Here is a 27,895-nt window from a genome sequence, read left to right on the forward strand (position 1 = left end):
CTCCAGAGTCTGACACTGCAAGAATGTCAGAGACGTTGCAATTATCAACAGTCTCAAAAGATGGCCGAGTTACAAAGTCTGAAGAAAACATTTCATGTTTAGCAACAGAACGTCGTAGGTAATCTTGAAGAAAGTAGTCTGGATGCGATGAGGAAGAAGATTACAATAGTTGAAGTGGGACTGTCAGAGGAATCAAGGAGAAGATATTTTCAAGATATTTCCCTACTTGGCCATAGGGACTGGCCGTGTGGTCCAGTGGTTAAGACTCTGGGCTCCCAAAGCAGGGACCCGGGGTTTGATTCCTTGTCAGAGGAATAGATCCCACTTGGTGCCACTAAGACCTGGAGCGACCAAATAAATATTAAAAAAAAAAAAGAAAAAGATACTTAGCCATAAAGAGAAGGAGAAAGGGTGATAACCATGGGGTAGAGGAAAGCACAAGCTTATATACAAGTATTTTGTTAATGGGGAAATTGTAGTTATGTGTTGATGGAAAATATAAACCAATGGGAAGGAAAGAGAGGCTGAAAATGCTAGAGGCAGGGGAACCAGGAATGTCTAGTTGAGATGAAGAGGTGACTTCCAGAGCCCAGGAAGGGGGTTAGCCTTGGACTAGATGAGGAGCAAACACGTTTGCTTTGGAGACCAGCAGAGGAAATAAAAATGTGGATGGATGTACATAACATTAGAGAAAAAAAAAGGAGACAGAATCTCGACAGTCTCCATTTTCTCTATGGAATAGAAAATTGTCATCTATAGACTATGGAAATCTTGAAGCAGAAGATTTTTTTAAGTCAGGATTTTTTTACTTATTTATTAGTTCTTATACTTCTTTATTTTATACAGTAAAATTCTGAGTGGTGAAGTTTTGGGTATGTTTTCAAAACACAAGGTGAAGCTATTGTGGTCAAAGGTGATAGAGCAGCTGAGAGGTGATTCCAGTCCACAGTTATGTAGTTGTTTCCAGGAGTGAGAATTTTGAATCATCCTGATCCTGGGATTATGCAGTTAACACAACTATACTAGGACTGGGTTTCCCCAGGGGCTCAGCAGTAAAGAAACTGTTTGCAATGCAGGAGACCCAGGAGACACAGTTTTCAATCCCTGGCTCAGGAAGATTCCCTGGAGAAGGAAATGGCAACCCACTCCAGTATTCTTGCCTGGAGAATCCCATGGACAGAGGAGCCTGGCGGGCTACAGTCCACAGGATCACAGAGTCGAACATGACTGAGCGACTTCACTTCATATTAATACTGAACTGATATTTTGAATAAAACATGATGAAATTTAATTGTATCTGGGGTTTTTTTGTTTATCTTTTAAAAAATACTAGAGGGAATTCCTGGTGGTACAGTGGTTAGGGCTCTGTGCTCTCACTGCCAAGGGCTCAGATTTAATCTCTGGTCGGTAAACTAAGATCCCACAAGCTACTTGGCACAGCCAAAAAATAAAAATAAATGAAAATATAAATCGGCCTAAATGGTCTCGATGATGAACTAGAAGGTTTGAATGAAGTCAAAGAACCACCATGGAGGGAGGAAGGGAGACAGCTGGCAGGAGAGGAGTCATGAAGAGAAAGGGACCATAGTCTTAAGATTTTGGAGGTGGTGCCATTCTTTGGGACCCAAAATCCGTGTAGGAATCCGTGTAGGAATTGCTGAAGTGGGAGGCACAGTTCATTGAAGTGAGAGGTGAGGTTCATTGGAGGGCATTACCAGGGAGAGACAAGCTGGTTCAGGGTTTCTCTTGGTCTTGATGACAATTTGGACTGGAGAATTCTTTGTTATGGTGTGGAGGGGGGTGGTTGCCTTGTACTTTTAGGTTCTTTAGCAGTATCTCTAGGACTTCCCTGGTGGCTGAGGTGGTAAAGAGTCTGCCTGCGATGCAGGACACCTGCGTTCGATCTCTGGGTCAGGAAGATTCCCCTGGAGAAGGGAATGGCAACCCGCTCCAGGATTCTTGTGTGGAGTATTCCATGGACAGAGGAGCCTGGTGGGCTATATCTGTGGGGTCGCAAAGAGTGGGACACAACTCAGCAACTGAACAAGAAACAATAATCTTATCCACTAGTCCACCAGGGTAGTCCTCCATACGTTTCAAAAGGACCACCAGTGTATGTCTAGGAAAAGAAGTGTTCTTTAGGTGATAATAACATAGTAGGCAATTGCATAGTAGGCTTCCCAGGTGGCACCAGTGGTAAAGAACCCACTGCCAATGCAGAAGACATGAGACTCAGGTTTGATCCCTGAGTCAGAAAGGTCCCCTGGAAAAGGAAATGCAACCCACTCCAGCATTCTTGCCTGGAGAATCCCATGGACAGAGGATCCTTGCGGGCCACAGTCCATGGAGTTCCAGAGTTAGACACGACTGAAGTGACTGAGCAATGCATGCAGACAGTTGCAGGCAGCACCTTCAGCTTTGCAGCAAATGGGTGTACAATGAGCAAGTAGGAACTAATTACAGCCTAGCTTCTCTCCTGATAAGCCATGTAGATACAACATTTTCAAAATGTTAAACTGATATGATGTCTAATGACCTTTGAATCTCAAAGTTAACTTTCCTGAGTTCCTCATGAGATAATAGTTTCAAACTCCAGGTCTTATTGAAAAAAAAAAAAAAAAAGATTGTCTTAATTTTATAAGCTCCACCCTGTGTATCAGGTGAGTTAGGTGATAGCATAGTTTCACTGGAAGCGATGTATTCAGAAATGATGAAGATCAGAAGGGCAGTTTCAAGCAAGCATGAAACTTCTGAACTTCTAAAACACTGACGAAAAGGAAGAGAATTGTTCAGACTTGAGGATCAGCTCCACTTGGTGTCAGCTGGGGTAGCTTGAAGGCTGGGAGCTGCACTCATCTGAGAGCTCGCTCACCCATGTCTGGCACTTGGGCCAGGGGGTTAGTGTGACTGGCGCTAAGCCTTCTGGCTCCATGTGCTTAACTCTGGAGTTGAAAACCCCATCATCCACAATACCTGCTCCTCCATAGTGGCTGGAGTTACATTTTTATTTTTCGGTTGGGATCCTTGTGTTTTTAAATACAAGGGTATACTCTTTAGAGGTATTGTTGTTGTTTTAGTTGCTAAGTTTTGTCTTTTTTGCAACCCCAGGAAAGAATATTGGAGTGGGTTACCATTTCCTTCTCCAGATCTTCCCGACCTAAGGATCTAATCCACATCTCCAACCATTGCAGGTGGATTCTTTGTCAGTTCAGTCACTCGGTCATCTCTTTGCAACCCCATGGACAGCAGCACGCCAGGCTTCTCCGTCCTTCACCAACTCCTGGAGCTTGCTCAAACTCATGTCCATTGAGTTGGTGATGCCATCCAATCATCTCATCCTGTTGTGCCTTTAATCTTTCCCAGCATCAGGGTCTTTTCCAATGAGTCAGTTCTTCACATTGGAAAACAGGTGGATTCTTTACCACTATACCACCTGGAAAGTCCATTTTGAGGTATATTTTACATATAATAAAATACTCCCGTCTTAAGTGCACACTTCAGTGAGTTTTGACAAAAGCATAACTGTGTAACTACCACCAAGGTATAGAACGTTTCCATTTTTCCCACTTTCATCTTGTCCTTTTGCAGTCTCCTGTTTCAGCCTCTGGCACCAGGTAACCACTGATCTGCTTTGGCAACATGGAAATTCTACCTTTTCTAGAATTTCACATGAATGAAATTATATAGTATGTAATTTTTTCTCACTTCTTTTACTTAGTATATTTTTGAGTCATCTATATTGCTGTGTTCGGTAGCTTCTTTTTCTTAACATCTGTTTTCTTTTGCTTAATTTCCATCAAGTGGATATAGCATATAATGGTTTCTGTTCTCAAGCACCAGTTGATGGGCTTTTGTGTTTTTTTCCAGTCTGGGCTAATATAACAATTATGAACAGCTTTGTGTACAGCCTTTGTGAGGGCATGTTTTCATTTCTCCAGATACTTAGGAATGGAATTGAGGGGTCTTACCCTTTCATATTTTTAACACTTAAACTGCTACTAGATGATGACAGTAAACATGAATTTCTGTATCCTGCACCCGAACATGACAAGCTTGTTGGCAAGATAATTAGTTTCAATTCTTTTGTTTCTTCTTCTACACCTCTCCTGTTGAAATCATTGGAGTATTTTCATTTTGTATAATGTTTTATAGTCTATGGTTAGGTAGACTTCAGTTTTTTTGATTTAGTGTACTTAATGATTCTTTTAAATTTCACTGGAATAAAACCTTTAAGGAGACTTTCAGGTAAGATCATGAGCGGTCAAATGAATCTTTCTATGTTTGAAAATGCCCTCAAAGTCGAATAATAACTTGAGCATAGAATTCTAGCTTCAGACTCCAGAGGAGAGATTTTGAATGTAGGTCTGTTGGGCTCCAAGGTTCATACACCATCCATCACATTCTTGGGAGATATTTAGCTTGGAACAAACCTAGATCAGACAGGTGTTAACTGTTCTTAAGCATATGAAAAGAAGTTATAACTATATCTCTAAGTGTTAGAACTATGACTATTTAGGTAGATTTCCCCTCAGTTGAAGGAAAAAAACCCACTCTATGAAACCTGTTCAGAGAACAGTTTTGCTGAGATATTCGCTTTCACTGAGATATTATAAGCTATGTTACATGGCCTAACGAACCATATGGTATGGATTGTATAAAGGTGACAGTGTAGGCCAGCTACATTTTGAAAATTTCTTTCAAAATGACATATTTTGTACCATTTATATAAAGTATGAAAAAAAGAATAAGGTAAAAGTTTTGATAAATAGATTAATTTTTCAAAAGGAAACACACCATTAAACACACACTGTTTTTAATTATTATTGAAAAACCTAAAGTCCAGTCTGACTGTAATGTATTTCAAAGGCAAGCATTCACTTATTCACTGTGCTTAAATTGCATTTTATATTTGTTGAGAGAAATATCATCCCAATATCATTATATATTTTACTTTATTGTATACATATTAGATACACAGTTAAAAGGAATAAAAATCCTACTCTCTAGAACATGAGACAATAAATAGAACAAAGATTGGCACTATTATATAAACGGAATTCATGAACATAAATAGGTAATGTGATTTTTAATTATATTCATATTATGCAGTTTTAAAACTAATCTTTTACAATGACCAAATCCTTACTTGAAACTGTAGGGTTGATAAAGGATATATGCCACTTAAGTATTAGTTTGGAGACTTACAAAACAGTTTTAGTGGTGGTATTTATGTGTGAAAAGAGTCCTACTACTGTGTATGATTATCATGTTTTAGGAGACATGATTTAACAGTGAAGTGTTTATATTAACATTACAAGGAATAAATCAGTTTTAAGTTATTATTTTAGAAATACTACTTAAACTACAATGACATTTATGAAATAGTATATATTCCTTCTCTAATTCCATTTTAATAGTCTATATAAACTGTTACCAAACGAAGCGATGGGGTTAAAAACTTTTTAGCATTTTACATAGTCAAGTTAGAAAAGGAACTTAAGAAAGGAACTCAGATTTAAAGTTCCAAAGACCCATCAGCTTTGGCATGTTTTCTTTCTTACCACAAATCATTTTCTCTTAGAAATGGAGTAGTTAACTATCCTTCTTATGACCTTGGCTATAATAAAAAAGAAAGAGGTCAAGAGACTGCAGATGCATAGTCACTGGCCCTGATGGAGAGTGGCAGTGAACAACCAGGGACACAGAGACCACAGAACTGGGTGACAAAGGAAGCTAACTGTCTTAACAAATTACCTAGCTCAGGGAAAAGCTCAGTCTGTTGAGATCAACAGGTAGGATTAACTTTCTCCCGTGAATACTTAGGTACTTGGCAACTCCTGACCTAAACAACATACAGAACCACAACCAATCAACCGGCCAACCACTCTTGGAATATAATATAACCCCACTCCTTATCAGAACCTCACTCCTCTTCTGTCGGGTCAGGCTCTGAGAACATGCTGCAGAGGGCTGTGTTGGGGCGGCACACGAAAGCATCAGTTTCACGGCCCAACTCTGTTAATTGTTCCAATGAAGATACGCAAGGATAATGGTCTTTTAACATATCTGGCAATTTAGAAGTCTTCTCTTGAAGACGTCGAGAACGTCTAACTGGTGTTAGAAACTTTAGCTCTTTATATGCTGAATTTGTTTCATCAAACTGCATCTTCTTTTTTACACTAAAAAAGAAAGACCCACAAAATTATTACCATTTTCACTTCATACTTTTATACTAAATATTTATCCATGTGACTTGTCCTACAGAAAGAGGGCCTGCCAGCTCCCTGAAGTCAGGAACTTTTTCATTTCTCCATTTGTTGTTTGTTACAACTTGTACACACTAGATACTTGAATACCTATAGAATTGGCTAATTGTTCAGTTTCCAAACCCAGTGTTATTAGTAACACACAGAAATTAAAGTTTTTCTTTTTTAAAATGGTAATATTTAGGAAAAAGTAAAGCAAGTACAGGAATGTTCCAATTTCCAATGTACAATTCGAATGTTCCAATTTCCAATGTACAGAAATGTTCCAATCACATTTTATTTGAAATCCTTCTATTAACAAATAGTTCTAATCGGGAGCTTAAGGATTTCAAAATACCACATGCACGATCCCTAAGCACAAAAACAAGAGCACATTACATTTTAAAAGTTTACCTTTGCAAGTATGGCGTAGTGGACACATTATATTTAATTAAGCAACCTGCCCTAGTGTTTGTACTTGGGGTTTTAACATCACTGGTTGGGTCTTTTACTTCGTCATTTTGCTCTTTTTCACAATCTTGAAACACCACATTTCTAGGATGCTTATTTTCCATTTCCAGTTTTTCTGATTCTAGATCAACATCTGTATCATCAGTGTGGGCTTCTTGGATTTCTTCTTTGGTTGCACAAGTCTCCTCAATATTTTCTCCTACGGAGAGATTTATAGATGAAGCTTTTGTTTGAATATAAAGAACACATTCAGAAGACAAGGTTATTTACAGTTAGCCAAATTTGCAAAATCAAAGAACCACACTGCCATCTTGTAACCATTTACTTTTTCTAAGCAGATACTGCTAACAATTATTTAACAAATATCTAATATCTCCTATGTGTCAGGGATTCAGGAATGAATACCAAAAGGCAATCATCCCCACCCTTTAAGAAGTTCACATTCTGTGGAAGAGACATGCTTTAAAATAATTATGTGGAAAATGCTATACATGAGGTTAAAAAAACAAAGGGTCACAAGAACCCAAGCAAAGAAATAACTGAGTTTGCTTGAGGGACAGGGAGATGGCAAAGGAAGGCTTCACAAATGACATTTCCATGGGGTCTTGAAAAATGAGTACAAGACACAAGGAAGACAATCTTGGTATGAGCTTAAATATGATCCACTAAGACAAAATTAAAGGGCAAGCATGCTTAGAATATATAAATTTTTTAAAATTGCAGTATAATTGACATATAATATTTGTTTCAAGTACACAACATAATGATTTAATATTTGTATATATTGTAAAATGACGATCACAATACATTGTGAAATGATTAACATCTGTCCCCACACAGAGTTACAAATTTTTTTCCTTGTGATGAGGACTTCTAAGGTTTACTCTCTCAACAACTTTCAAATATGCAATACAGTGTTATTACTTCAGATACCACACTGTGCTTTGCATCCCCAGGACTTATTTATTTTATAACTGGTAGTTTGTATCTTTTGACCTCCCTTCACCCATTTCAATGGGTTGGGCTATTCTTAGACCTTCCTCTGCCTTTGGTTTGTGATATACTAGTCTTTCCTGGTTTTCCTTCTGTCACCCTGATCATTCCCTCTTATATGTGTGTGTATTAGTTGCTCAATCATGTCCGATTCTTTGCGAACCCACAGACTGTAGCCTGTCAGACTCCTCTGTCCATGGGATTCTCCAGACAAGAATATTGGCGTGGGTTGCCATCTCCTTCTCCAGGGGACCTTCCTGACCCAGGGATCAAACCCAGGTCTCTGCACGGCAGGCAGATTCTTTACCATCTGAGCCACCAGGAAAGCCCATTCCCTCTTAAGTTCCTTCATTAAATACAGCCTTTAAGATCAGATCATAAACATCTCCTGTATGTCCCACTGGTACTTGTTAACAGCAACCATAAATAGAAATATTCTCTGTTGAACTAAAAAATCTTTATAGAGATCATCTAGTCAAAAAAGTGAAAGTATTAGTCATGTCCAACTCTTTGCAACCCCATGGACTGAAACCTGCCGGGCTTCTGTCCACGGGATTCTCCAGGCAAGAATACTGGAGTGGGTTGCCATTCCCTACTCCAGGAAACCTTCCTGACCAAGACAGGAAAAGGCTTAGAGAGGTAAGGTAACTTTCACAGATACATGATAACGATTTTGAACCAGATCTCCTAGTTAAGAATTATTTACACTATGTAGAGTCAATGAATTTCAGAGATAAGTCAACAGAGGTATGAGGAAAGAACCAACTTAAATATTTTAAAAAGTTTAAAAGATAAAAATAATTCAGCAAAGAAATTTAAATCACAATTCACTTGACGGAAACAAAAGAAACTAACTTACCAAATTTAAGTTTTTCTTGACTCTTCATTGTCAGAATTTCAACAATTGTATGTCGCATCTCTTCAATGGGCTTAATTTTTTTTTAATGAAGAAAGTAGACCCATATAAGTTTTATATTCTTAGACATTAACTAGGTTATCCAAGTAGAAAATATTAAATCCAGTGATTAAATTACATATTTTAAAAGAAAGCAATGGTTCTTAGACCATTTTTCTCAGAATTCTTGCTACTCAAGTTGAAAAACATGACTGTCTTTTCCAAATAAAAATAAACTTAAAGAAAAGAAAGTGAAGTTGCTCAATCATGTCCGACTCTTTGCGACCCCATGAACTGTAGCCCACCAGGCTTCTCTGTCCATGGGATTCTCTAGGCAAGAATACTGGAGTGGGTTGCCATTTCCTTCTCCAGGGGATCTTCCCAACCCAGGGATCCCACATTGCAGGCAGACGCTTTACCCTCTGAGTCACCAGAGTTAAGGGATAGAATTTTATCAATTTAAAAAATTTCCCTGTTAATTTTTCTTAACCCTATGGTAACTATTACTGCTTGCTTGACAGGAATAAAATGAACGAACAGGTAGCAAATTAAGATTATTAATATCTATCAAAGAGCTGATTATATTGTTTACTCTAAATTTGTATTACTTTATTCCTTTTCTCCTACATTCCAGCCCATGGTTATATTTTTGTTTCACATGCTATTAAATGCATCTTTGAAGAGTTCAAGGTTGATTAGTCTAACATTTCATTCATTCAAAAATTCAGCAGTTCAATAACTATGCATCAAATGTCATATAGTGTAAGTACTTACTATATTCCCTTGAACCACAATGCCTGCTAATGGAGTATATTCAAAGTATGATACAAAAGGGAAGCTCAGGGTCACATTCTTAATTTTTGAACTTAGTCCTAAAGGACTCACCCATCAGGTGTTTAGTTTTCTTGTCCAATTTTGATGCCTGTTCCCCAACTTCTGCTCTGGTCTCACATCTCTCTCTTTACTGCTTTCTCTCTGAAAGCCTGGCCCTAGTTTTGCATCCTAGCTATACTGTCATAAGCACCATTAAGCAACGTCCCTTCTGGCTCAGTGTAGTAGGGACCTAACATTCTCTCCAGGTGAAGTTCGGTGGAATACAATTGTCCTTCAGCAAAGTGTCTTACACATTTAGAGAGAATACCTGCTGAATATATGATATGTTAATTCAGGTGAAAGATCAAATAGTATTTGTTGGCTTTGCTGATATTAAAGGATATAGACCTTTCTTAAGGAAAGGCTGAAAAAGAAAAGTTTTTAAAAACTCTGTAAGCAATTTCCAAGAATGCATTTCTGAGAAACTTGGCCAAAAGGAAATACATTTAGGAATATCTGCCCATAAAAACAAAATAAACAACCAAATAAAAACTCAAGATATGACTTATTCTATGCCCCAGGGCTTTTTTGTAGCAGCACAATGGGAAGAGGTTAACAGATATGATATTAAACCACTATGGTGCTAATTTCAGAGAAGTTAGTTTATTGCCATTTTCTATATGTGACTGGACCAAACATATGGCATATAAATGTGAGTCCATAAAGATAAAAAGTGAGAGTTCTCCGGTAAGAGAGCTTGCTAACATTTTTAAAAGTTAATTTAATTCCATTTGCTTTCTATTAAATACTTTTTAATACTGAAAATTCAGTCTTTCAGATTTCTCCACTAGACGATGTCCAAAATGACATGCTGTGGTAAACTATTTCTCACATCACATTTTACGAAATGCATATTTCAGCTTATATCCATTTTCTAAGGTCTGACTATCCCTAGTACATGAGCAAGTTTTAGAAGGGTGAAAAACAGCCTCTATAATATGTAATTCTGTAGTCATTAAACATTCATTATTGCCGCATAAATAAGCAAAATTGTATCAAGTTATACGGTGATGTGTTCCAAAATAATTCTGAATTATTTACACTGAAATAATAATGACCCGTAAGTTATCATCTCACCTGAGCGCCTGCCAGAATGGCCTTCTCATAGATTGCGATAATATTTTCAATAGGACTTGTGAGTGATTCAATATGTGCAAGGCATATCCAATATTTAACAAGCTTTTTGGCATCCGGAATATTTTTAATTAGGTCGTTTAGTGTAACTAATACTTCTTCTTTTGGACACCCCTAAAACAGCAAGAAATAAAGTGAGTGATGCTGTTTAGTCTACAAACTGAACAATTAAGTAAGCCTACTACAATCAGGATCAGTGATAAAGAGAAAAAAAGGTTGGTAGAAAATTATTCATAAAATAGTCACCATTGTTTTCCTTACTCCAAACTTATTCTGAATGGTTAGCAAGAAGTAGGTCAGTCAAGAGTAAACACTAGTTGAGAAAAAATTAGTAAAAAAAGTGACCAACACGCTGCTCAGTCTTTATGTTTACCCTCCCGTATGCTACGGAATTCTGTTTGTTGATGTGTGCACACACACTTCTTTCCGCCCGTGCCTGGTCTCAGTTGCGGCTTGCAGGGTCTTCTCATTGAAGCAAGTGGGATCTAGTTCCCCGACCAGAGATGGAACCCAGGTTCCCTACCATTGGGAACGCAGAGTCCTAGCCACTGGACCACCAGGGGAGTCCCTATTTGTTATTACTTTATTTAAATTTTTTAACCTACCAAAAGCTTATGGAAACAGCTCGCTAGTTTTTTTTTTTTCCTGATTATCTTTGTCAGGTTTTGATAGTAAGATTAAAAAAATGAATCTGTAATGGCTTATGTAATTAACAGCTATATATAGGTAAATAGTAGGGCAGAAAATTCCACAGTATCAATAAAAAACCCCAGTAGAGTAGATAGGAATAGAATCAGTTTCCCTGACCATAATTTTCACTGGCTGTCAGAACTACAAAAAGTTTAAAGATATTCATAAAGACTACAGAAAGGTTTGAAATCACACTCTGTATATTCATCACTCTTGCTATGTTTAGACACCAGTGAGTGACCAAAGCAAGATTAAGGAGAAGTCAGGAGGAAAAAATACACACACACACACTCTGAAGTTGATTATCATTCCCATAAAATTCTGGTCCAAATCATTAAATTCTACAGTTCAAGACCATGTTGGTTTAGAGTAATGGGATTTGGTTTGCAAATATTTTAGTTAAATTTAATCTGTGATAATAATTTGTGTTGCTAGTCTTTGGTAAAGTATAGAATGAGTAGAAAAAATAATTTGTAAATATGTTGACTGAATGTAAAAAACAGAAGTATCAGAGCAAATACCCACCCCCAGCCCACTCTATATTAATATCTTAGTGAAATACAATATTTATAAACTCAATGGAAAAAAATCTAAGAACCCCTTTGATACATTTATAGGAACTCAATTAGTTTTTTTTTTTGATGGGTAATATATTATTACCCATTATTTATTAATTAACAAATTCCCAATATGGCTGCTTACTCCTTGAGCCAGCAAAGACAGTCTCTTGAATAGGTCAACTACAAAATGAAGTCCCACATAACATCACATAGTAGCAGGAGCAGCATCCATCACTTCTGCCATATTCTGTTGGTTAGAAGAAAATCCTAGATCCTGTTGAAAGGTTGTTGCTGAACGATGAGACGTGGGATTCTTGGCCTCCGGAGGAGATGAATTCAATCCGGGGCCAGAGACGAGGCTGGATCGCTCAGAGCTTTTGTGTAATAAAGTTTTATTAAAGTATAAAGGAGATAGAGAAAGCTTCTGACATAGGCATCAGAAGGGGGCAGAAACAGTACCCCTTTGCTAGTGTTAGCAATGGAGTTATATACTCTAGGAACTCAATTAGAATGTAGCCCATTAAAGGCTAAAGAGAAACAATCTCAGAATTAAGTCTCCGTGACACTGATGACACATTAATTGGTCAAAAAAGATTGATGATATAATTTAATGAGATAACACTGATGAAGGTAATTTGTAAGCTATAAACTTAATTTGTGAGCTATTAAGTTATAAGCTATAAAGCTATAAACAAATATAAGATAAACACTCTATCTACCTCATTAATCAGCTTCAGGCATTCAGAAAATGTCTTGTTTACTTTTTCAGTAAACAGTCGTTGCTCATCTTCTTCTGCCATGGTTGTCCAGAAGGATCCAACAGGTTGTTCATCTTGTGTTTCAGGCTCAGGCCGGGTAACTACTGAGCTTGGAGGCCGTTTCAGAATTCTTCCTTTGCCAGCTTTCCACTCACTCAGACGAGCTCTACAATTAGAAGCAGCATATAAACATTACTGTGACACTGATGACAGAATTCTGTCAAACACAGTGAAAGCTGAACAACACTTCCAGTCTTTAATTCTACACTAGTGGTACATATATAGTTCACCTGTTTGAAGATAAAGAGGGAACATATCAATGTTAACTATATGCGCAAAGACCCCAAGAATGCATTTTTAAATGGAGAGGTTATAAAACATTTCCCAATTTCATTAACCATTTTAACTTTGATTACATAAAACAACCTAATTAAACATGTTTTGGTTTGGTTTTAATTGCTAAGTCATATCTGACTCTTTTGCGACCCCATGGACTGTAGCACATCAGGCTCCTCTGAGTCCATGGGATTACCCTGGCAAGAATATTGGAGTGGGTTGCCATTTCCTTCTGCAGGGTTTCTTCCCAACCCAGGGATCAAACCTGTGTCTTCTGCATTGCAGGTGGATTCTTTACCACTGAGTCACCAGGTAAGCCCAATTAAACATACTCAAGTATAGTAACTTAGGATATACTGTTCCACAATATAAATAGCCTTAGGCTGATCTGCATATGAAGAGAATCCATGTACAAAAACCTCGAATACTCTAATATTGAGGAAATGATATTCACAAATGGTACTCTACTGAAAACTGAGCTAATAAAATTACATCTACTTACTTTCTCTCTTCCGCAGTTTCTTTGGGCCGAGTCCACCTACTGTCAACAGCTGCTTTCACCATAGTGTGTCTGCGCTGGTCAGTGCTTTTTGACTTTTCTATCAGTTTAGTATTAGAAGATGAAGCAGGCCTGGCTACCATTTCAGCTGTCATGCTTTTTGATAGTGTCTTATTTCCTTTTGTGTCCTGTGAAGAACTGGTCTTGATGCCACACGAAACTGTATTTAACTCTTTCTCTCGAGGCCCCTTCCGAACTGTAACATTGGCAGACATCCTGCTGCTGCCCTGTTTCATGGCGTCCTGGGTTTCACTGTGCTGACTTCTAATAGGAGGTCGCACAAGGTGTCGGATGTGAGATGTAGTGTTTGCAAATTTAGTAGCAGTTGTCATATGTGAGGCTCTATCACTTTTCACTGTTATGCTGCTGACGTCTCCAGGCTGAGGCTTTGTGGCTTTAGAGACAGTCGCTGGAAGTTTCTTGGTTGTTGCAGAACTCTCATCTTTGACTTGCAATGGTTTTCTAAAGGAATTAATCTTAGACTGAACAATTTGGCCACGATATGCTCCAAGCACAGGTTTCTTGGGCACGTTAGCATCGTGCTTTGATTTTTCTGTAATCACTGTTTTGTTTTTACTGTTGTTTTTAAGGTGAAATGTTTGGCTCAATGTTCTATGCTGATTTTGGGGGTCATCTTTAACTGGTAACAATGGCAGAGTTTGATTATTATCCTCAGAATTAGGTGGATCCGTAGCTGTAGTTGAACTGGTTAATTCATTAGAAGGTTTTAAAGGAATACAGTTTTTTTCCACTGTTAAATTATTTTTGATCCTGGTAGGTCTACCGACATTCTCTTTATCAGCCTAGAAGAGTTATTTAAGACAAATCAGTATTTTAGAATTCCTTTCTTTCAGAAAGAGTTTAGGGAAAAAACGTTCTTTGGGGATGAGGGAAAAGGGATGGAGAGCTACTCCGTATCTTACCATTTTTGTCTTTATTTTCAGAACTCTTTTCCCTTCTTGGATCTGGCCTTCAGATGTCCCGACTCTCTGATCTCCATCACTTAAAAAAAAGAAAAGAAAATCCACATGCTTTTAGAAAATGCTTCCTTTTGGGGGGCAGGTATAGGAGAATGTAACCACTCTCCGACTTGGTAGTTCTAAATTGAGGCAAGAACTGAGCTGAGGTTGACTTGTTTTAAGCAAAACTTTTCTTTATTGTAGGGTGATTTAAAGCGTAAACAACATGGCTAGGGAAAGTAAAGATATTTTCTTACAAGGTCTTAAACCCTGCCCCCATAGTCTCACTCTAAACCATTCTCTAGTTGTTCAAACAAGTCTTCAAAAATCTTTGTGAAGCAACACTTTCTTTGGTTAGTTTTAAGTACCTGGTACCAGACTTACCTTGAAAAAACAGCTTTCCCAAAAGAAATCCAAAAATTTTCAACACACAATTAATTTATTAATTAATGTGGATTTTAGTTTCTAGATGGCACTGCATTTAGACTATACATCCCAAGCAAAAGGTTCTTCAAGAATTAAACCTAGAACAAGATGGTGGATGAGTAGGTGGACGTGGAGTCTCTCTCCACGGATACATCAGGAATACACCTTCAGACAGAGAAGTGCATGCAGAACACCAGCTGAGAGCGGACAGGAGTACCTGACCAGCAGAAAAGGATATACAGACCCACGCAAAACTCGGCAGGACAAAGGAGCTAGAGGGAAAAACAGGAGTGTTAGTTAGGACTGGGCCTGCCCTAGGCTGGTGGGGGAACTGAAACAGGGGTCTGATCCCCACACTGAAGCAATTGTCTGGGTCAGATGAGAAACATTTAAGACTGAGAGTGAAACAGCTGATCTGTGGCAGCCTAAATGGAATGAGAATCAGACAGTCCTTAGTGCAGCCATTAGTACCCTGGACAGGGATGTAATCCCCTGGAAGGCGCAGTGGCTGGGAGCTGGAGTTTAGGGATTATGGAGCAATCCCAGGGCAAGGGCTGCTGTTGACTGCAGAGAGATGGATCGAGGGGATGTGAGGGAGGAGACTGGTGGGAAATGCCTGTGGAGGGAAGCCAGGCAGCCATGGATGCAAGGTGATACTGCTGAGTCACACGTAGCGGGTGGAGCCATCACCATAGCCTCTCTCCCACCACGTGCCAGCACTGGCCGCTGAACAATACAGAGGCTGGCCCATCAAACGCCTGATGCACTGACCTACCAGAGTAGGACCCCACCCAGGGTGCTCATTTAAGTGACTGATGCGCCCAAGTACAGAGTAGGCTCCCACCCAGGGTGCCCCTTTAAGTGCCTGACACACCAGTCTACAGAGTAGGACCCCAGCCAGGGGTCCCCTCTATGTGCCTGATGCACCGAACAACAGAGGAGGACCCTGGGCAAAGGACCCCTCTAAGCGCCTGAGCGAGCAGCTACGGAGAAAGACTGGCCAAAGAAGCCTTCTGATTGCCAGCTACAAGAGGCTTGAAAAAAGACTGTGATAGGGCCCTAACTCCTGCGACAGAGGCAGCCCGTGTCCCTGCACACTTGGCACCGCCAGGGTCCCCAAGTCAAGCAGCTGCGCCACCTTCACGCTCAACTGTCACGGGGGCAGAGCTGCCACAGGCAAAAAAGCCTTGCGGCTTTGTGCACAGGGTTGCTTTGGTAGCGTCCAACTCTGCGACCCTGTGGACTGTGGCCTGCCAGGCTTCTGTCAGGGAGGGGTTCTCCAGGCAAGAATACTGGAGTGCATTGGCCAGTGCGGGTGGCCATACCCTTCTAGAGCACAGTATTTCCTGCTGCCCTGGCCGCCAACTCCCGAGTACCTGGTGTTGCCAGAACCCCTGCGACACAAGCAGCTGCACCACCTCCACACCTGGCCCTCACGGGGGCAAACCAAGTCCTCCAGGGCAGCCTCAGGAGCAAACCCCAGTGGACGACCCACAGGCAGAGGTGGAGATAAAACCACAATTGAAACCCAGGGGCAGTGTGGCCAAGGAAGAAGACCCAAAACCTTCCCACCAGCTGTACAAGCTGCAGATTAAATCCACACAATTAAAAAAAAAAAAAAAATCCACACAATCAACTATGTAGACTCTATCTACAGAATATATAAAAGGTCACTGAGAGCTCCCACAAAAGAAAACGTACTAGTTCTGATAGCTGTGGACATTGGAGGTAAGAACACAGAGGAGGAGGAGCAGATTAGATTCTGAGCCCACAGCAGGTTCAGGGGTGCACAGTGTTGGAGGGCGTCCTAGGGAGGTGAGGCGGACTGTGACTCCCGGTGAGGGAAAGGACTCTGACAGCAGTGACTCAAGAAAAGCATTTATTATTCTTATGTTTTGACTTGTTCTGTAGATTCTTTTGTATTTTTTTTTTTCTTTCTTCCCCCTGTGTTGTAGTTGTTGATTTTACTGGCACTATGAAATCTAATTAAGCTTTTGAGCTTTTTTTTTCTTTTTCTTTTTCCTTCTCATCACATTTTTTATTGCTGTTATAAACCTCTGCCTCTATTTTGAGCTTCTGCAGTTCTAGAGAGTTTCCTTTTTTTTCTTTTCTCTTTAAAAACATTTTTAAACCTTTATTATTTTTCCTACATTTATTCCTTTGTTGGCTTTTTCTGTTCTTTTTTCCTTGCAGTTAATCTTTAATGTATATAAATCTTCTCTATCTACCTCTATTTAACTTTGCATATCTATTCTTTCTTTCTTTTCCTCTCAACATATTTGTTAGTTTTATTTTCATTACTTTATTCCCCAATTGGCACCTTGCTTTAGTTTTGTTTTCCAGTTTGTGATTTAGTTAGTTTTGCTCTGGTAGATATAATTTTTGGTTTCCTTTGTTTGCAGGGTCAATCTATTGTACTTTATTTTTGTTGGACTGTTTTGATTTTGCTTATGGGTGTATATGTGTATATGCAGTCACACTTTTAATTTTTATTATTGTTATAAACCTCTGCCTTTGCATTAGGCTTTTGCAATTCTGTTGAATTTTCCTTTTTTTTTCTTTCTTCTTTCCTCTTTTTTTCTTGTTTTTTTTTCTCTTTTTTATAATTTTAATTAAAAAAATTTTTAAGCCTATTATATTTTTTCTACATTTATTCCTTTGCTTGCCTTTCCTACTGTTCTTTCCTCTTGCAATTAATCTTTAATAGATATAAATCTTCCTCATATACCTCTATTTAACTTTGTATATCTATTCTTTCTTTTCTTTCCTCTCAACATATTTGTTAGTTTTGCTTTCATTGCTTTATTACCCACTTGACACCTTGCTTTAGTTTTGTTTTCCAGTTTGTGCTTTAGTTAGTTTTGTTCTTAACTGGTAAATATAATTTTTGATTTCCTTTGTTCACTGGGTCAATCTATTGTACTTTACTTTTGTTGGATATTTTGACTTTGCTCACGGCTATATATGTATATTTCATTATTTTAATTATTATTTGACTGATTTTGTAACTGCCATTTGTCTGGAGTGCATCTTTGGTCCCTCGTTTTTGGATATTTGTTTTAATCTCACTTAATGCCATAACAAGCCACTTGTAGAATCTTTGATCCTGACCAGAGATCAAGCCTTGAGCCTTTGGAGTGGTAGCACTGACCCAAAGACCGTAGATTACCAGAGAACTAACCCAAGGGGGTATCAAATAGTGAGAATTCACACAAAGGAAACCACTTGAATACAATTGCCGGCATCACCCAACCACTAGTAGCACACTATGCAGGAGGCCTCATCTAAACAACAAACAAAACAAAAATACAAACCCAATATTAGCAGACAGGATTACCACCTCACTCAGCCTTGCCCATCAGAGGAAAAACAAAGACTCAGCACAAATCTCACCCTATAAGAAGCTTACATAAACCACTAGACCAACCTTAAGAAGGGCAGAAACCAAAATGAAGAAAGAATTCAACCCTGAAGCCTGGGAAAAGGAGACCTCAAACACAATGAGTTAAACAACACAATTACTGAAATTAAAAATACTCTAGAAGGAATCAATAGCAGAATATCTGAAGCAGAAGAACGAATCAGTGAACTAGAAGATAAAATGATGGAAATAACTTCTGAAAAGAACTGATAGTCTCAGAGACCTCTGGGACAATATCAAACGCACATTCGAATTATACAGGTCCCAGAAGAAGAGAAAAAGAAAGAGTATGAGACAATTTTTGAAGAGATTATAGTTGAAAATTTCCCCAATGTGGAAAAAGAAATAGCCAATGACATAAAGAGTCCCATACAGGATAAACCCAAGGAGGAACATGCCAAGACACATACTAATTAAACTAACAAAGACTAAACACAAAGAAAGACTATTAAAAACAGCAAGGGACAGGCAACAAGTAACAAACAAAGGAAACCCCATACGCTTAACAGCTGATCTTTCAGCAGAAATTCTGCAGGCCAGAAGGGAATGACAGGATATATTTAAAGTACTGAAAGGGAAAAAGAAAAATCTACAACCAAGATTACTGTACCTGGCAAGGATCTCATTCAAAATTGATGGAGAAATAAAGTTTCTCAGACAAGCAAAAGTTAAGAGAATTCAGTACCACTAAATCAGCTTTATAACAAATGTTACAGGGGCTTATATAGACAAGAAATACAAGAGAAAGAAAAAGATCTACAAAATCAACCCCAAATAATTAAGAAAATGGCAATAGGAACATATGTATCAATAATTACTTTAAATGTAAATGGATTAAATGCTTCAACCAAAAGACACAGACTGGCTGAATGGATAAAAATCAAGACCCATACAAATGCTGTCTACAAGAAACCCATGTCAGACCTAAAGACACATATAGACTGAAAGTGAGGGGATGGGAAAATATATTCCATGCAAATGGGAAGCAAAAGAAAGCTGGAGTAGCAATCTTCCTATCAGACAAAACAGACCTTAAAATAAAGAAGATTACAAGAGATAAGGAAGAACACCGCATAATGATCAAGGGATCAATCCAAAAGGAAGACATAACAATTGTAAATATCTATGCACCCAATGCCGGGTTCGATCCTTGGGTTGGGAAGATCCCCTGGAGAAGGAAATGGCAGCCCACTCCAGTACTCTTGCCTGGAAAATCCCATGGACGAAGAAGCCTGGTAGGCTACTGTTCATGGGGTCGCAAAGAGTTGGACACGACTGAGCAACTTCATGCACCCAACACAGGAGCACGTCAGTACATAAGAAACACTAACAGACACAAAAGGAGAAATGGACAGTGACACAATAATAGTAGGAGACTTTAACACCCCACTCACCCCAATGGACAGATCATCAAAACAGAAAATTAATAAGAAACCAGAAGTCTTAAATGATACATTACATGAGATGGATCTCATTAATATCTTCAGGACATTCCATCCAAATGCAGAAGAATACACTTTCTTCTCAAGTGCACATGGAACATTCTCCAGGATAGACCACATCTTGGGTCACAAATCAAAACTCAGTAAATTTAAGAAAATTGAAGTTGTATCAGGCATCTTCTCCAACCACAACACTATGAGACTAGATATTAATTACAAGTAAAAAACTGTAAGAAACACAAACACATGGAGATTAAACAACACGTTTCTAAATAACCAACAGGTTCCTGAAGAAATCAAAATGGAAATCAAAAAATTTCTAGAAACAAATGACAATGAAAACACAAGTCAAAACCTATGGGAGTAGCTTTTGCTGAAGTTCTAAGAGGGAAGTTTATAGCAATACAGTCCTACCTCAAGAAATAAGAAAAACATTGAATATAGACAACCTAACTTTACACCTAAAACAACTGGAAAAAGAAGAACAAAAAACCCCAAAAATTAGTAGAAGGAAAGAAACATAAAGATACGAGCAGAAATAAATGAAAAAGAAATGAAAGAAACAACAGTAAATATTAATAAAACTAAAAGCTGGTTCTTTGAGAAGATAAAATTGACAAGTCTTTAGCCAGACTCATCAAGAAAAAAAGAGAAGAATCAAATCAACACAATTAGAAATGAAAAAGGAGAGGTTACAACAGACAATGCAGAAATACAAAGGATTATAAGAGACTATTATGAACAACAATATGGCAATAAAATAGATAACCTGGAAGAAATGGACAGATTCTTAGCAAAGTTCAATCTTCCAGGACCGAACCAGGAAGAAACAGAAATTATGAACAACCCAATTACAAGCACTGAAATTAAAGCTGTGATCAAAAATCTTCCAAAAAACAAAAGCCCAGGACCAGATGGCTTCACAGGAGAATTCTATCAAACATTCTGAGAAGAGCTAATGCCTATCCTTCTAAAACTCTTTGAAAAAATTGCAGAGGAAGGAACACTTCCAAACTCATTCTATGAAGCCACCATCACCCTGATACCAAAACCAGACAAAGACAACACACAAAAAGAAAACTACAGGCCAATATCAATGATGAAAAAAGATGCACAAATCCTCAACAAAATTTTAGCAAATAGAATTTGGCAACACATCAAAAAACTCATATACCATGATCAAGTTGGGTTTATTCCAGGAATGCAAGGATTCTTCAATATATGCAAATCAATCAGTATGATACACCATATTAACAAATTGAAAGATAAAAACCATATGATAATCTCAATAGATGCAGAAAAAGTCTTTGAAAAAATTCAGCACCCATTTATGATGAAAATTCTTCAAAAAATAGGCATAGAAGGAACATACCTCAACATAGTAAAGGCCATATATGATAAGCCTACAGCAAGCATTATTCTAATGGTGAAAAACTGAAAGCATTCCCCCTAAGATCAGGAACAAGACAAGGGTGTCCACTTTCACCATTATTGTTCAATATAGTTCTGGAAGTCCTAGCTACAGCAATCAGAGAAAAAAAAAGAAATAAAAGGAATCCAGATCAGAAAAGAAGAAGTAAAGCTCTCACTATTTGCAGATGACATGATACTCTACATAGAAAAGCCTAAGGATAGTATCAGAAAATGACTAAAGAGTTAATCAGTGAATTTAGCAAAGTTGCAGGTACAAAATCAATACACAGAAGTCACTTGCATTTCTATATATTAACAATGAAAAATCGGACAGAGAAATTAAGGAATCGATCCCATTCACCACTGCAACAAAAAGAATTATATATCTAGGAATAAACTTACCTAAGGAGACAAAAGAACTGTACATAGAAAATTATAGGACACTGATGAAAGAAATCAAAGATGACACAAATAGATGGAGAGATACTCCATGTTCCTGGGTAGGAAGAATCAATATTGTGAAAATGACTATACTACCAAACGCAATCTACAGATTCAACATGATTCCTATCAAATTACCAATGGCATTTTTCACAGAACTAGAAAAAAAAATTTCGCAATTCATATGGAAACACAAAAGACCCAAATAGCCAAAGCAGTCTTGAGAAAGAAGAATGGAGCTGGAGGAATCAACCTTCCTGACTTCAGATTATACTACAAGGCTACAGTCATCAAGACTGTATGGTACTGGCATGAAAACAGAAATATAGACCAATGAACAACAAAGAAAGCCCAGAAATAAACCCAAGCACCTATGGGTACCTTATTTTTGACAAAGAAGGCAAGAATATACAGTGGGGAAAGACAGCCTCAATGAATGGTGCTGGGAAAACTGGACAGCTACATATAAAAGAATGAAATTAGAATACTTCCTAACACCATACACAAAGATAAACTCAAAATGGATTAAAGACCTAAATGTAAGATCAGAAACTATAAAACTTTTAGAGGAAAACATAGAAAACTTGATGACATAAATCAAAGCAAGATCCTCTTTCACCCACCTCCTAGGGTAAAGGAAATAAAAACAAAAGTAAACAAGTGGGACCTGATTAAACTTAAAAGCTTTTGCACAGCAAAGGAAACTATAAGCAAGGTGAAAAGACAACCCTCAGAATGGGAGAAAATAATAGCAAATGAAACAACTGACAAAGGACTAATTTCCAAAATATACAAGCAACTCATACAACTCAATACCAGAAAAACAAACAACCCAATCAAAAAGTGGGAAAAAGACCTAAACAGAAATTTCTCCAAAGAAGACATACAGATGGCTAACAAACATATGAAAAGATGCTCAACATCGCTCTTTATTAGAGAAAAGCAAATCAAAACTACAATGAGATATAGCCTCCCACCAGCCAGAATGGCCATCATCAAAAAGTCTACAAACAATAAACGCTGGAGAGGGTGTGGAGAAAAGGGAATGCTCTTGCACTGTTGGTGCGAATGTAAATTGATACAGCCACTATGGAAGACAGTATGGAGATTCCTTAAAAAACTAGGAATAAAACCACCATATGACCCAGCAATCCCACTCAAGTAGGCATACATCCTGAGGAAACCAAAACTGAAAAAGACACATGTATCCCATTGTTCATTGCAGCACTATTTACAATAGCTAGAAGCACCTAGATGTCCATGAATGGATAAAGAAGTTGTAGTACATACACACAATAAAATATTACTCAGCCATAAAATGGAACCCTTTTGAGTCAGTTCTGATGAGGTGGATGAACCGAACCTATTATACAGAGTGAAGTGAGTCAGAAAGAGAAAGATAAATATCGTATTCCAACGCACATATACAGAATCTAGAAAAATGGTACTGAAGAATTTATTTACAGGGCAGCGATGGGGCTTCCCTAGTGGCTCAGAGGGTAAAACATCTGCCTCCAATGTGGGAGACCTGGGTTCAATCCCTGCATTGGGAAGATCCCCTGGAGAAGGAACTGGCAACCCACTCCAGTTTTCTTGCCTGGAGAATCCCACAGACAGAGGAGCCTGGTAGGCTATAGTCCAAGGGGTCGCAAAGAGGAGGACACAACTGACTGACTTCACTAACGGAGACATAGAGAATAGACTTATGGACATGGGGAGAGGGGAGGACAGGGTTAGATGTATGGAAATAACATGGAAACTTACAGTAGCATATGTAAAAGACAGCCAATGGGAATCTGCTGTATGGCTCAGGAAGCTCAAACAGGGGCTCTGTATCAACCTAGAGGAGTGGAATGCAGAGGGAGATGGGAGGGAGGTTCAAAAGGGAGGGGATATATGTGTACCTGTGACTGATTCACGTTGAGGTTTGACAGAAAACAACAAAATTCTGTAAAAAAAAAGAATTAAACCCAAACTTCTTTTTACAGATACAGGCTAGTTAGTACAGGCCGTGAGACTCTCTTAGCAAGTGATTTCGTATTCTGTGAACAAAGTGGGGGAAAAAAGGGTCAGTTGGACATGTCTTTGATTCTAAGTCAGATTTCAACTTTAGAGATATAAAAATGTGAACTAAAGGTATATTTTAGGGTCAACAGAGTTTGAGAGCGCTATAGTTGAGTTTAGAACGTTCTTTTCTTCCCATTGTGTATAAGAGTACTCTAAACCCCATAACCCAGTTGGATTCCTTATTTAAATAAGTAGTTGAGAGTCACAGTCACATTTGAATTAATGTTCTTTCTCTGCTTTCCCTCTATTAATTTCATTCCACCTCAAGATTTTAAATAAATACCATCTACACACAGACAACTCCCAAGTTTTTATCTCTAGTCCAATTCTCACCCCTGAACTTCACACACATCACTGTTTGGCATCTCCACTTAGATGTCTTCTTGCTACCTCACACTTATCATGGTCAAACAGAGCTCTGGATTCTCCCACTCCTCACTCAGGCTTCCCATCTCAATATACAGAATCACCATCCACCCAGTTATTCAAGTCAAAAGTCTAGGATCATCTTTTTGTCTTGAACAAAAAAATTGGGATTTGTGAAAGAAAATGTTTATTCTAAAGTAAAGAAACTAATTAATATAAAAAATTTTTTCAAATTTTTATTTGGGAACAATGCCAAACTTATATAAAGTTGCAAAATTATAAATAATTTAAAGAATATCCATATATTCTTTACCCAGATTTGCCTACTGTTAACATTTTATCCCATTTGCAATATCATTTGCACTCTTTCTGAACATGTCTATGTGTAGAATATATACAACTTTTTACCTGAATCTTTCAAGTTAAGTTATATATATAATGGCTCTTTACCACTAAATGCTTTGATGTTTATTTCCTAAAAACAGGAATTTTATATACTCACAGAACAGTTATCAAATTCCTAAGTTTACCTTGATTTACCACCTTATTGTTCACAGTTGAAAACTGACCTAATAATGTCCTTCACACTATCAAATAATTTCCTTTTCCACTGTCAAACACAGTATAAGGGTCAAGTATTGAATTTAGTTGTCATATTTCTTTAGACTCCTTTAACCTGGACATTCAGGATCATCTCTGACTTTATTTTTTCTTTTATATCCCACAGCTAATCCATCACCAAGTCCTGCCAGCTCTATCTCCTAAATATAAGCATAAGTTTCCACCCTGGAGTAGGATATGAAGCATTCATCAAGACAAACTATATCAATAAATACAGTACCTATTAGAAAGAAATGCAAATTAAAATATTGGATTAAATAAAATGTTATTAAAATTCATTTCTTCTTTAAAAATGTGGCTACTAGAAAATTTTACATTACACATGTGGTTCACAGTACATCTTTACTGGACAGCTCTAATTTGACAGAAGTGAATTGAAAAACATTTGATCTCACCTGAGTAACATCTGATTTTCCTGTTTGCATGCAAAGGAAGTTTTTCTTTTTAACAGCTGCTCCTTGAGTTTTTGTCTTCTTTGCTCTAAATAACAAAAGAGCTACAGGTCAGCATCATATACAATAACATCAAATAAAATATTGATTAAAAAAAACATACTGATTTAACTTCGAAAAATATTCTACTTGAGATCACATATTGTCTATAACCGAAAATTTCCCATTTCAGTACTGCCTTTGAGAAATAATCATATTTTTAAATGACTGTTGCTATAACTGGTCCCCATAACCACTCTGAACAAGAATAACATTCCCTACTGTCCGAAAGTGAAAAGTCTGGAGAGCATCACTGTCGACATACAGTTCCTGAAAGCCAATTGTCAAGAGCTAAACGGTAGAGATGAGACACCTGACTCCAAGTTCTAATTTACCAGAAGTGGGTGAGAATTTGTTTTCCTATCCATAGGCCAAGAAATAGCTATTATTTCTGAAGACCTGGATCACTCGAGATTTCTCTGAACTCGAAGGCAACATGCGTTCAATCTGAAGCTCAGATGCGCACACCCTTCGCTCCAGAAATGAACTCCCGACTGGGGATGCGGGAGTGGACAACTCTAGATTTCTCTTAACTCGAAGGTAACACGCCTTCAATCTGAAGCATCAAAAACGCACACTTTTCGCTGGAGAAATGAACTCCAGACTCGGGAGGCGGGAGGGCCCTGCGCAGGCGCAGTCAGCTCCCCGGGCGGACGCAGCCCCGCCCCGCCCCCACGGGCCCGGGAGCCCCGCAGGCTCGCTCCTACGCTGCCCCGGGCTAAACGGATTCTCACCTGAGACGCGTCTCCCCCACCAGCTGGTCACGACCGCACGCAAGGCGCTCAACCCGTACATTAACACCGCACAGCGGGCACCACGATTGTCCAGTTCATAAACGCCGAGAACGCGGCCGCGAGAGGCCGAGCGCCCCGTGCGGGCTTCTCACACAACCGTGCCGGGGTTGGGGGTGGGGGAAGCCGGTCTGCGGCCCTGCGGCCCTGACGGCCTTGCCCGAGCCATCCCGCCCCCGTGGCCGCCCCGGGCCCTCCAGCAAACGATCCGCCGTCGGGCTTGCGCCGCTCCCGCCACGGTGGGCCTCACCTCTGAACGCGGACTGGGCCCTCTGGCTCGGGTTCAGCTGCAGGTCCTGGGGGATGGCTGGGGTGCTCATCGCAGCTCGGGGCAGCGGGGTACGGTCTCCGGCGTAGAGTCCCTGCGGACGCCGCCGCTGTTGTCTGCCTCTGGGCGCGCGGGGTTCTGCCTTAGACAGCGCGGTCGCCCATTGGTGCTCGGCGTGAATTGAACGAGCCAATGGGCGCGGGGGGCGTGGCCTGAGCTACGGTTGCAGAGGCGGGGCTTGCGTCTACCGACTTCGGTTAGGACCGCTCTGGACTGAGTCCGTGGGTTTTCAAACCTAAACAGCGTGCGTGGGGTTGGGCTTGGGCTTTGACTTGGCCATGTGAGAGGAGTCGGCCTGCTACTTCTCTGCTCAGTAGCAGATAGAGCTCTTCTTTAGACGCTCACACTGCATTGAGGAAGGCAGAGGAGAAAAGTGTTGTCTGGTGGGTTTACTGAGGGTTATAAGTGTCCACTGCTGTACCCAGAGCGTGTGTATTTCCCTTTCACAAATATTCATTGCCGCATCACCGCCCTCAACTGCGAAGTTATCAGGCTCAGTAGTTACACGTCCACGTTGGCACAGATTGCAAAGAGGAACTGAAATGAGGGTCTACTCTTCCTGCAATGCAAGAGACGCAGGTTCCATCCCTGAGAAGATTCCCTGGAGAAGGAAATGACAACTCTCTCCAGTACTCTTGCCTAAAAATGTCATGGACTGAGGAGCCTGACCGGCCACAGCCCAAGGGGTCGCAAAGAATTGGACACCACTGAACGACTAACACTTTTCTTTCACTTTTTCCTCTGTACTACACAATTATCAGATGTACTACACAATTATCAGAAAAAGAGGAGAGGAAGAGAAAAGTTTAAAATGAGGATAAACCCTTGTTTTATAATCCTGTGAAGGCAAAACCAGCGTTTCTCATAGGCATTTTGTGTATTTGTACGTTTAAGTGTGCTGCCATAATCTTTCAGTCCTCATCCAAAAATATTAACTTCATAAAACACAAACACCTAATGGATGAGACAAAATGAAATAATTTAGACCTAGATGGTTTTCTGAATGATGAGGAGTGGGTGGAGAGATAGAGTTCTGGGCTGTGCCTTTTTGGTTTTGAGTACAGTGATCATACCTTTTCTCTGCCTTGCTTGATCATTTAACCTAGGTTTGGCTGGAATGTTTCAGTCAGATTTTAAAGGTGGAGAAAGAGACAGGAAGATGTAATTCCAATCTTCCCTGCCCATGTTAGAGGGCCTCCACAGATGGCTGTCAACTGTGGTCAGTTTTTCCCATCTTTCTCTGCTTTTTTTCCTTCAGGCATTTTATGCTAGAATCTTGCTAAATTAATTTGGGAGGTTAGTTTGGGATATTTTGTAGTTTTGTTTTTTTTCTTGATGAAATATCCCATTTTTAGTGTAACTTTGCCTATACTTAAGGCCATCTTTGGGAGAACCAACAGTCAAACAGCACTATCACCAGTCCTAAGACCTCACTGCTGTTTAGATATTATTGTGAATATTGTTGATTATTTACTAAAGTTTCACTGGACAGGTTGGGTCACCAGAGATTCCCATTAAGTGACAGAAAACAGTTTAACAAAACAGAACAGTTAAAAAGTGACTTGACCCTCCAAAGCATTATGCTAAATGAAAGAAGCTAGCCACAAAAGGTCAC

The 27,895-nt window shown here is 39.1% G+C and overlaps 1 protein-coding gene across 1 annotated transcript; it reads right to left on the reverse strand.

Annotated features, from left to right (window-relative positions):
* Positions 1–4,796: 4,796 nt before the first annotated feature.
* Positions 4,797–26,345, reverse strand: CKAP2 (cytoskeleton associated protein 2). Its single transcript, XM_065902207.1, has 9 exons — positions 26,203–26,345; positions 25,066–25,150; positions 14,438–14,516; positions 13,458–14,317; positions 12,581–12,785; positions 10,555–10,725; positions 8,569–8,638; positions 6,660–6,915; positions 4,797–6,179 (listed from the first exon to the last, which is right to left on the reverse strand). Exons 1-9 carry the CDS (start codon positions 26,270–26,272, stop codon positions 5,924–5,926), a joined length of 2,052 nt encoding a protein of 683 aa, XP_065758279.1. The 5' UTR covers positions 26,273–26,345; the 3' UTR covers positions 4,797–5,923.
* Between the last annotated feature and the right edge of the window lie 1,550 nt (positions 26,346–27,895).

Source organism: Muntiacus reevesi, chromosome 11 (assembly GCF_963930625.1).
Source record: "Muntiacus reevesi chromosome 11, mMunRee1.1, whole genome shotgun sequence".
Taxonomy (NCBI): domain Eukaryota; kingdom Metazoa; phylum Chordata; class Mammalia; order Artiodactyla; family Cervidae; genus Muntiacus; species Muntiacus reevesi.

Coding starts and splice junctions, on each gene's coding strand:
- CKAP2 (XM_065902207.1), bottom strand. CDS start 26,272: ATGAGCACCCCAGCCATCCCCCAGGACCTGCAGCTGAACCCGAGCCAG. Junction 6,916..8,568: donor TCAAGAAAAACTTAAATTTG/GTAAGTTAGTTT, acceptor ATCTCTCCGTAG/GAGAAAATATTGAGGAGACT. Junction 6,180..6,659: donor ACTACGCCATACTTGCAAAG/GTAAACTTTTAA, acceptor TTTCTTTTTTAG/TGTAAAAAAGAAGATGCAGT.